The sequence below is a fragment of the Coregonus lavaretus genome (genome assembly GCF_964263955.1).
Source record: "Coregonus lavaretus genome assembly, chromosome: 16".
NCBI lineage: Eukaryota > Metazoa > Chordata > Actinopteri > Salmoniformes > Salmonidae > Coregonus > Coregonus lavaretus.
In genome coordinates, this window is record NC_140003.1 from 22,561,865 (window position 1) to 22,573,418 (window position 11,554).

At 44.0% G+C, this 11,554-nt stretch overlaps 1 protein-coding gene across 1 annotated transcript in view; it reads left to right on the forward strand.

The window, feature by feature from the left end:
* Positions 1–8,957: 8,957 nt before the first annotated feature.
* The window catches only part of LOC311143435 (serine/threonine-protein phosphatase 6 regulatory ankyrin repeat subunit C-like), a gene marked incomplete at its 5' end in the record, with an annotated part of 21,530 nt that continues 18,933 nt past the window's right edge, over positions 8,958–11,554 (forward strand). Inside the window, 2 exons of the mRNA XM_084179252.1 lie at positions 8,958–9,011; positions 9,989–10,072. Of these exons, the coding sequence (XP_084035378.1) occupies positions 8,958–9,011; positions 9,989–10,072 (138 nt within the window). The remainder of the gene's footprint in view (positions 9,012–9,988; positions 10,073–11,554) is intronic.

The window sequence follows — 11,554 nt, forward strand, 5'->3', positions numbered from 1 at the left end:
AACCTTACCCTAACCCGGTCAACGCTGGGCCAATTGTGTGCCACCCTATGGGACTCCCGGTCACAGCCGGTAATGACATTGCCTGGGATCGAACCCCAGGCTGTATTGACGCCGCAACACTGTGATGCAGTGCCTTAGACCGCTGCGCCACTCGGGAGGTCCAAAGAACCCCTTTTAATGGATCCTCAAATAACCTTTTGAATAACTACCCCCCCCCCCCCCCCATTATTATTATTATTAATAATAATAATAATACGCATAACAATAACAACAATAACACAATATTTTAGTTGTCAGTGTTTATTATGATTTTAGTGGCAAAGCAGAATTAAAACATCCAAATATGAGGTAAACTCCCAGCAGAGCTCCAAGTCCAATGGGTATATCCTCTGGCGTGTTGATGTTCTCCGTATCCATACACAGAATGATTTTGCAGTGCATGGTGATCGAACAGGTTTCCTGTTATATTCATCAGAGGTGTAGGGAGGGTGAAGTCTGTGAATCCCCAAAATAGTAATTATACAGATGATTAACAAATGACAGTATTCATACCTTGGTTTTTGTGGTAAATGTGAATGAAAAAAACTGTTTTGATAATGGTTTTCATACACATACCTTGTCCATAATGTAGAGGCCTATGGGATATTAATTGAAGAGGTAAGGGAAGAGGATGGTAAATGTGATCAGCATAACATACCAATACCAATTGACATACCTTTGTATGCCTCCTCGTCTGTAAATCTGCAGACACAGACACAAAAGTGAGCAGTTAAGTCATCTGCACCCAATACAGCTAGCCTTCAACATATTCTTATAGCCTACATATTCTTACCTATTTGTTGATTGATATCCATTGAATTATGTACATTTTCTGTTTAAGAAAGATTTGCACAAATATGAAAAGATAGATGGTATCATCGTAAAAAAATATCAATTCCAAGGGACAAACCTTACCCTAAATTGAGATCTTTCAATTTTTTCAGTTACAGTGGGGAAAAAAAGTATTTAGTCAGCCACCAATTGTGCAAGTTCTCCCACTTAAAAAGATGAGAGAGGCCTGTAATTTTCATCATAGGTACACGTCAACTACGACAGACAAAATGAGGAAAAAAAATCCAGAAAATCACATTGTAGGATTTTTAATGAATTTATTTGCAAATTATGGTGGAAAATAAGTATTTGGTCAATAACAAAAGTTTCTCAATACTTTGTTATATACCCTTTGTTGGCAATGACACAGGTCAAACGTTTTCTGTAAGTCTTCACAAGGTTTTCACACACTGTTGCTGGTATTTTGGCCCATTCCTCCATGCAGATCTCCTCTAGAGCAGTGATGTTTTGGGGCTGTCGCTGGGCAACACGGACTTTCAACTCCCTCCAAAGATTTTCTATGGGGTTGAGATCTGGAGACTGGCTAGGCCACTCCAGGACCTTGAAATGCTTCTTACGAAGCCACTCCTTCGTTGCCCGGGCGGTGTGTTTGGGATCATTGTCATGCTGAAAGACCCAGCCACGTTTCATCTTCAATGCCCTTGCTGATGGAAGGAGGTTTTCACTCAAAATCTCACGATACATGGCCCCATTCATTCTTTCCTTTACACGGATCAGTCGTCCTGGTCCCTTTGCAGAAAAACAGCCCCAAAGCATGATGTTTCCACCCCCATGCTTCACAGTAGGTATGGTGTTCTTTGGATGCAACTCAGCATTCTTTGTCCTCCAAACACGACGAGTTGAGTTTTTACCAAAGAGTTCTATTTTGGTTTCATCTGACCATATGACATTCTCCCAATCCTCTTCTGGATCATCCAAATGCACTCTAGCAAACTTCAGACGGGCCTGGACATGTACTGGCTTAAGTAGGGGGACACGTCTGGCACTGCAGGATTTGAGTCCCTGGCGGCGTAGTGTGTTACTGATGGTAGGCTTTGTTACTTTGGTCCCAGCTCTCTGCAGGTCATTCACTAGGTCCCCCCGTGTGGTTCTGGGATTTTTGCTCACCGTTCTTGTGATCATTTTGACCCCACGGGGTGAGATCTTGCGTGGAGCCCCAGATCGAGGGAGATTATCAGTGGTCTTGTATGTCTTCCATTTCCTAATAATTGCTCCCACAGTTGATTTCTTCAAACCAAGCTGCTTACCTATTGCAGATTCAGTCTTCCCAGCCTGGTGCAGGTCTACAATTTTGTTTCTGGTGTCCTTTGACAGCTCTTTGGTCTTGGCCATAGTGGAGTTTGGAGTGTGACTGTTTGAGGTTGTGGACAGGTGTCTTTTATACTGATAACAAGTTCAAACAAATGCCATTAATACAGGTAACGAGTGGAGGACAGAGGAGCCTCTTAAAGAAGAAGTTACAGGTCTGTGAGAGCCAGAAATCTTGCTTGTTTGTAGGTGACCAAATACTTATTTTCCACCATAATTTGCAAATCAATTCATTAAAAATCCTACAATGTGATTTTCTGGAGAAAAAAATTCTCAATTTGTCTGTCATAGTTGACGTGTACCTATGATGAAAATTACAGGCCTCTCTCATCTTTTTAAGTGGGAGAACTTGCACAATTGGTGGCTGACTAAATACTTTTTTTCCCCACTGTAAGTGCCTGCACCTGCTGTCCTTTCAAATTCAAATCCAAATGTTTCAGTTGGGCAGTTAGGTTATTGCAAGAAGCCCCACCAACTAAGGAGGTTCCTCAATGAACCCCACCTCCTATGAGGTTCTTGGAATAACCTTTTGTGGGCAATTTTCAGTGCCAAGAACCCTAAGGTTCTTCAAAGAACTTTGAGGATCTTAGAATAACTATTGTTGAACCCCTAATTTTTAGAGTGTAGATGGCAGGGAGCTCATCCCCAGTGATGTACTGGGCCGAACACACTACCCTCTGTAGCACCTTGAGGTCAGATGCCAAGCAGTTGCCATACCAAGAGGTGATGCAGCCAAGATTATCTCGATGGTGCAGCTGTATAACTTTTTGAGGATCTGAGGGCCCATTCCAAATCTTTTCAGCCTCCTGAGGGGGAAGAGGTGTTGTTGTGCCCTCTTCACGACTATGTTGGTGTGTTTGGACCATGATAGATTCTTAGTGATGTGGACAACCGAGGAACTTGAAGCTCTCGACCCGCTCTACTACAACCTCGTCGATGTGAATGGGGGCGTGCTCGGCCCCTCCGTTTCCTGTAGTCCACGATCAGCTCCTTTGTCTTACTGATGTTGAAGGAGAGGTTGTTGTCCTGGCACCACACTGCCAGGTCTCTGACCTCCTCCCTATAGGCTGTCTCATCATCGTTGGTGATCAGGCCTACCACCGTCGTGTTGTCGGAAAACTTAAAGATTGTTTTGGAGTCATGCGCGGCCACGCAGTCGTTGGTGAACAGGGAGTACAGTAGGGGACTAAACATGCACCCCTGAGGAGCCCCCGTGTTGAGGGTCAGCGTGGCGGATATGTTGTTGCCTACCCTCACCACCTGGGGGCGGCCCGTCAGGAAGTCCAGGATCCAGTTGCAGAGGGAGGTGTTTAGTCCCAGGGACCTTAGCTTAATGATGAGCTTCGAGGGCACTATGGTGTTGAATGCTGAGCTCTAGTCAATGAACAGCATTCTCATGTGTTCCTTTTGTCCAAGTGGGAAAGGGCAGTGTGGAGTGCAATCTACAATTCTAGATAATTCACCTGTAGTGTAGCTAGCTGTAGGCCACTGAACATTACCAAAGCAATTTACAAACCCATCTCTGCCATTACTCAGAATAGTTGTTTTTCCTATTCTAGCCACTGGAGGGCAGCAGAGGGAGCGATCTACCGGGCGTTACTACTGACAATCGGCGATGACTCTCCTCAAATTCTGCATCTGAGTGGAGGAGAGAGCGAGAGGCTGGAACTTCCTGTGTGCAATCTCTGTTCACCCGTTTTACATACTGTACACAGGAATATTTTCGGAGCTGCAAAGTGAGAAGGAGGGAGTGTATGGCTATTTAGAGAGAAAGTCCTCAGTGCAGAATTAGTAAATGCAGATTGTTTACATCAGTCGGAGAAGCTTTTCCTTCTTCTGCGCACTGTGGCGGCGGTTGCCTCGACTCACCCTCGCCGCAGATAGCGTCAGTGGAGCTGGCCATGGGGCCGTGATACAGCCCGGGCCCTGACGGAGGATCTGCGTTGCATGAGAAAAGGAACATTATTTACTTTCCTGACTGCTGCATGAAACAAGAGCGATATCAAGGAAAAAACGGCTTTTTTCTAACTGAAATATTGTTCCAAGACAATTGCATGATCTGATATTTGAGGGAGTGTGTTGATGTGCCGACCAAGCTGACCGAGATTATTATGGCTGTTCTAAAACTCGTCGAGCAGGTAGCTATGCCAATTTGACTAATAATTAACATTTAGTTGTTTCTAGATGGTCTATAAGCATTACCATTGTGGTTACTCTATTGATAAAGAAATGCGTAAGTAAGTCCTATTTCCTGGGCAAGCAGCGAGCGGAAATTGTTTTTCTGGTGCCCATAAGGAACAGATGTGGTCCGCTACGCGAGCGAGGTGTGCTTGGCATCTTGCGCAGTGAATGAAATTGTGCGGTGTGTTATTGCATTTTATAGATGCCTTTGCAGTATTTCTTTAGTTATTTGTTCTGTTCAACTTTTTAAAATTAGGACAACGGATTCGGGGTTACTTCCTGCTGGCACTCCTGCTGAAGAAGCTGTACCCTGGTTGTATCACTGCCACCATAATTTAGCTGTGAATTCCTTTATCGTGTCCTAATTATAATGTTACTGTCTGCTCCTGTTATGATATTTCAAGTTGATACATGTTACACTCTCTCTGGCTACTTTTACTCTCTCCATTTTGTCTAAAGACAGTGTTCTGCATTTTGGGCTTGCCTAATCAAGTTCCACATTTCTTTCTTCCTCCTAAATTATAAATAAATTATAGTCAGCAAGAAGAGTAGGATGTTGAGAAAAATGGCCTACTTGTGTCACTTAACTTCAAACTTCACCATCAGAGCATATACTATATTTTTACAGCCATTGGCCACAATGCAATGTTTCTGGCACCACACGCATATCTGAGAGGTTGTTCACCATGTAGGGGGCTGTTTTCGTTCTAGAGGTGCTGAGTGGCAGGGTCAAGGGGATAATAATAAAACCTCTACAGAGGTCAAACAAAAAACATACATTTCAAAGTTTAAAGGTCCAATGCAGCCGTTTTTATCTCAAATCATTTCTGGGTAACAATTAAGTACCTTAATGTGATTGTTTTCAATGAAAATTGTCAAAAAAAATAAAAAAATAAATAGCTTCTTAGGAAAGGGCAATTTCTCAAGCAAGAATTGAACTAGGACTGTCTGGACATGGTCTGAGTGGGGAGGGGAAAACAGAAAACTAGCTGATATTGGCAGAGGTTTGGAATTCTCTTTCTTATTGGTCTTTTAACTAATTTACCGCATGGTGATGTCACCATGGAAGGCCATAACTCCATCCCATCAACTTTTCAACCAGCTCTTACATTAAAAGGGCGTTATAATAATTGTCACAATTTCACAGTATTATTCCAACCTCAGAGTGTGGAAATATATATATATAACACAGGAAAATCATGTGTTTGACTGCACTGGGCCTTTAACAAACCATACAACTCTATGCTCAATGACTACTTTGAACAATTTACACAGTAAAAAATAACATTTACTTAAATTGTGCAGACGCCAAGTTTGGTAACAGAATTACAGTAAAGTCTCCCTCAGTTGTATTCTGTTACCAAACTTTGTATCTGCACAGTACTTCCTATGAATGTGTTTTAGTAACATTTTAGAAATTGTTAAAAGTAGTAATTTTGCATAGAGTTCTATGATTTGTGAAACTTTGAAATCAATGGTTTTTGTTTGGTATACATTTTAAAGTGATGAATCTGAGTCTCAGTGTAATTCCATTAACATGGAATTGCCCGTATGCATAATGGGTCAACTTTGAGTACCTCTATCTCCTGATTGTTCTGGTATTGAGGTCCAAAATGGCACTTTCTGACCACTTCTACCATGGGCAAACATGTATGGAAGGTTTCGTTTAAATCAAAAGGGGTGTGGTCAGAAAGTGATTTCAATCATATAGAACCACCCAACGGATGTGTATGTTTGCAGAGAGATTATAGAAGTGTACGGCTGTGTCGGCTGTATGTGTGTGTGTGTACTGTCCAGTGAGTGTCTTGTCCAGTGTAATCCCTCTTCTGTGTTAAAGGAAAGGGACAGGAAGTTATTGGGTCTTAACACCCCCTCCCCTTTTCTTCATTTTTCTTCTTACTGGATCCCCACTGGTTGTTCGTCTGTGTGTGTGTGTGCATCTGTGTGTGGGTTTGTTCAGAAGGGGGGCTGAAGGGTGCTCATGAGATGTTGTCTTTCCTGTTTTCTTCCTCTTCTTGTTTTGAATGCTGCTGGGCTTCCTGAATTGAGATAGCAATATCTACTTAACAGGTGAAACGCCTACACGACCCATATATGTGCGTTTGCTGTCACACACACACACACACACACACACACACACACACACACACACACACACACACACACACACACAGACACAGAGAGAGAGACAGAAAAACAGACTTATCTTTTCCCTTTCTCTCTCTGTGAGGCGCTGCCAACAGTGAGGGAAGGAGAGAGAAACACAGTCAAGCACAGCATGGTTTTAATTCTGCAATTCATTTATAGTGGGACATCATCGGCATCAGCAGCTTTTCATTTTGGAGCTGTGCTGTGAGGGTGGAGATTCAGATCTGTTCTGTACCCTCGGGCACCAATTGCAATGCGGCTCTGATTATTCACCATCCTTATGTTATGGAAGAACAATCGCAGAAAAGCCCAAAAAGTGCTTTTGTGTGTGTGTCAGTGTGCACATGCATGGACGCACCAGATTGCATGCGTGTTTGCAGATTAAAGAATGAAAACAGAGTTTTTATCAGATTCAGGAATTTTGTGTAGGATGAGGTCAACACATAGAGAGAGACGGAGAGAGATTGAAGGGGAAACCGGGGGGAAACATCCATTTGTTTTGTCAAATGCCGGGGACCCCTCTTGGTTCCATTGGGACTCTTTGAGACGGGACTAGTTGATTTAAGACGCTGGCCCTAAGGGTGTTCTAAATGTAGACAAGGAAGAAGCCACTCTCCTATTGGACAAAGGGGTAGTTTTGAGAACATTCATTGGCCCTTGGAGTCAGGGGAGGGAGGAGGATGAGGGTAGTGTGCTGTGCCTGTGCTGCAGCAACAATGGGCTCAGTGTTAGAGGTTTTTGGTTTGCCTGGAGGGGTGGTGGTGTGGGGTTGGGGAATGTCCTCATTCAGGACGGCTGCTTGCTTTCAGCCAGGACCCCCCCCCCCCCCTTCTCCCCTCCCCCCAACCCTTAGTAGCACTGTCCCCCAAATCCCCAGTGCAATTACAAAAAGTGACAGACACCAGCTTTGTGACCAGTAGGTGATGCCAGCTGTTTATGTGAGTGTGTGAGTACTTGAAAGAGACAGCAAAAAACAAGGCAATATGCTGCCAAGTGCTCTCTCATCTCTGTTTTAAAGGCACAGCTCTTCTCTTAAGAGAAGGTCCTCTGTAGCTCAGCTGGTAGAGCACGGCGCTTGTAACGCCAGTGTAGTGGGTTCGATCTCCGGGACCACCCATACACAAAAATGTATGCACGCATGACTGTAAGTCGCTTTGGATAAAAGCGTCTGCTAAATGGCATATTATTATTATTATTATTATTAAACTTTGCCTCAACTTCTTGTGTGATTGTGAACCATATTTAGCCTAACTATACTATTTAAGGACTTGTGTCGCCCACATGGCCACACATATCCTGCTATTAGTTGCATTTCCTGTCTTAGTAGAGTGAAATTAGTTATGGGTGTGGGGGTGCGAGAAAAGGCGGGAAAACGCTCTGAATCAATCCATAAAGAGGAGAGCCCCATTCCCATAAATCACTACTCCTCTGGCAGTGGCCAGTGGGGTTGTTTAGATCCCCATGGGAAAGTTGGGATGTGGGGAGGCTGTAGTGTTTTATGCTGTGGCCTGCCCGCCTCTGTCTCTCCACCTGCTGTTTCATATAGGCCTACACATTTTCTGTGCAGGTCCTTGCAGATTATAGGATCAGTAGTCTAGTGTGTGGGTGTGTGTGGCCTGGAAGCGGAACTGAAAATGCAGAGTTAGCTAGGCTTCCTCTCTGCGTGTCGATTCTGAGAAGGTGACAGAGTGTTACAGGAAGTCAGGCGGTGAGGTGGAGGAGGCACAGGAAGTCAAGATGCAGCAAAATGGTCTGGTATTACCGTAGTACATAGGGCTCAGCCAGTCAGTGCTCCGACTCAATCCTCTTCCTGTGTCTCATTAACTTTTATGTTGTATGGAACTAACAGGCTGTGGAAACAATTTCCCTCTCAGTCATCATCACATGACGAGGGCCTGCTCTGCAGCACCCAGGAACAGCTTCAATATGGAACCAGTCTGTCTCGGTCTCTGAACCATGTCTCCCCTTGTCTGTCACAAAGACTTAGGGCTAGAAAGGTCCTGTTCGGATACTTTAAGAACTGGGCACCCTTCTTTCCTCCCTTCCTTGAGGGTAATCGCTGATCTGTGTGTTCTTGGATAAAAAGAAGGCAGAGTTTCCATTACATTGCTTTCACCAATCCTGGCCAGATCAGTGACTAGTGACTTTCAAAGGGGAGGGGTAGGTAGGGGTATCTCAACATTCTAGGGCCTTCCTGCTTGCCTATTCAAGGAAGGGAGGAAGGATGGAAGGAATTCATCTATTCTACAGCCTAAAAGTATTAGAACATCACCATTACTCATTATGGTCGGCCAGCCCCCATCATGTCGTGGCAAGTCCCCATCATGTCCTGGCCAGTCCCCATCATGTCGTGGCAAGTCCCCATCATGTCCTGGCCAGTCCCCATCATGTCATGTCCAGTCCCCATCATGTCCTGGCCAGTCCCCATCATGTCGTGTCCAGTCCCCATCATGTCCTGGCCAGTCCCCATCATGTTGTTTCCAGTCAGTTAGCCCTTTCTGCTGTGTTTCTCAGAAAGCTGACTGAGCGTGCTGATCTAAGGCCTAGTACTGATTGACACTGATCATTTGTGCCTGCATGCCGGCGATGTCCGGGACCTTAATTTAGGTCGGAGAGAGAGGCAGGAGAGACTATTTGGACTTGGGCACTGTGACCTCACTCACTAGACTAAGATAATGGCCTCTAAATGCTGCTGTACTGTTTGTTCCCTTGTGGAGTTGGAGGACTTTTATATCCCTCTATTTGTAAATAACCTCATACAGTTGTCTTATAAAATCCACCACAGTCTTAACTACACAACTAGGCCTATATCAAATGTAGACCTACAGTGTCTCACTCAGACACTCACTTCTCCAGCTTTTTAAAAACAGATTGAAGCATCACACAGCTGCTCATTTACAAGCATTTCGCTACACCTGCAATAACATCTGCTAAATATGTGTATGTGACCAATAAAATTGTATTTGATGTTGGCAATGCTCTAATTCCATACCGTGGGAAGGACCTCTCCCCCTCTTGCCTTGTTTACACACAGCTGATAAATCTGATATCTTGAGATTTATTTTAGGGTGACTGTTTAGACACGTATTGGAGATAGACTTGATCAGTATTTGGGGAGACTTGCATTGTCCCTGCTTGTGTTTGGGACATGCATGGCGTTTGCAACGCCAGGGTTGTGGGTTCGATTCCCACTGGGGGCCAGTATGAAAAAAAAGTATAAAAAAATAATGTATGCACTCACTAACTGTAAGTTGCTCTGGATAAGAGCGTCTGCTAAATGACTAAAATGTAAATGTAATGTATCCACTTGATGTTTGAATGTCATATGAGGGCAATAAAGGTTTCCTCTACTGTTCTATTATTAGGCTTGTAGGATTGGTGAACGACCTTGGATCTATAGAGGAGGATTAGTGAATGACCCCAGAGTCTGACCCCTTCTCCTCTCTCTCTTCTCCCTCAGCCTCCGCTGGTTCAGGCCATCTTCAATGGAGACCCTGAGGAGATACGTATGCTCATCTACAAATCGGAAGACATCAACGCTCTGGTAAGACCACTAGACATGTTCCATTCACCATACTTCCATGCTCTAGAGCACGCAAACGGAGCACGGGTACTGTTTCCCCTCTTGGTCCGAGGCCCAGGGGTCGGGTCAGTATGGGCAAAAGGTCAAAGGTCAAACCTATGTTTATTTACAACAGCCCAGAGATATTCTTAATGGCTCCAGCAGGACAGGACATGGGCTGGTCCCAACCTTTGTTCTCTTTATTCACTGGTTATTTCGTCTCCTATGGGCAGTTGGCTGCTATCAGAGGCTCTACAATGAGAACGCTGTCACTAACCAGGTTTCCATCTAACCTTTTTATGCCAGTAAAGTACATGTAGGATAAAAAATGTCACGACAGGCCTGATGGAAACAGGAAATTTGACGGTAAACTTTCCAAATGTCGACAAAACAAAATATGCTTGACAAGGTGGGAACTTTTTGTGTCTGTAAAATTAATTCAGTGAGTAATGGCGGTGGAAACGCTTTTATTCGCAAATATTGATATAATAACCATAATATTGAAGTAAACTTGCAGTCACGCAGTAATATGTTGTGTGGTCCGCTACGACTCGGGAAAGCATGCACTTTATTAGGCTACAGATGAAATAAGGTATGATGAACTTCACAGGGTGATGAGCTTAATGCGCCTTTCCAATAAATATCGAGGGTCTTATTCTGGTGCCATGGTGATCGATACTTGGCTGCCGTTTGACAAATAAAAATAATCTTGCTCTTTTGTCCATAATAATCTCATCATGTAGGCTATACCTGCACTGTATCTGCGAGCTGTTGGCTAGTGCACACGTGCCAAGACCAGAGTAGGCACATTTGGTATACAGTATAACACAACATATTATGTGACAAAACCATCAGTAGAGTTGAAGATGCGATGGAAACCCATTTACCTTGTATTTTTTATTCAGTACATGGGAATTTAACCGCAAAAGTTATTTTATGTGCACTGCGTCATCACGCACAGCCTTTTATCCGCAACAAGTCAATTTGATGCAAACACGTCTCTGGTGGGAAAATGTGCATATTGTTTTTATGCGGATTTTAGAATATTCACATGAAAATATGTCGCCATTGGATGTAAACATAGCTATTTTCCAGTTTAGATGTGTTTTTTGTTTGAGAGGCAGTGGAGGGCCGGGCCGGCTGGATTTGAGGGGTTGTTTTGTCTGCTAAATGGCCAGTGGCCACCAGGACAATGCTTAGCTCATCTCATATATTAACTGTTAGTGCCTCTTCTGTGCTAGGCTAGCTCTTTCTCCACTCCAAGGTAACTGTCATACCAATGGGCTCTGGTAATGTTTGCCTTGCCATTGTAGATGGAGTGGGGTTGGGCTCTTTGGCCTAACTCTGCCTAAAATATCTGACTTCAGTTGGTTTGAACTGGAAAATAATTGTACCAGTGCCCCTGGATGTTGTCCACATACAGATCAGATATATGGGCTAATAAAGCTCCCTCTCACCCTCCCT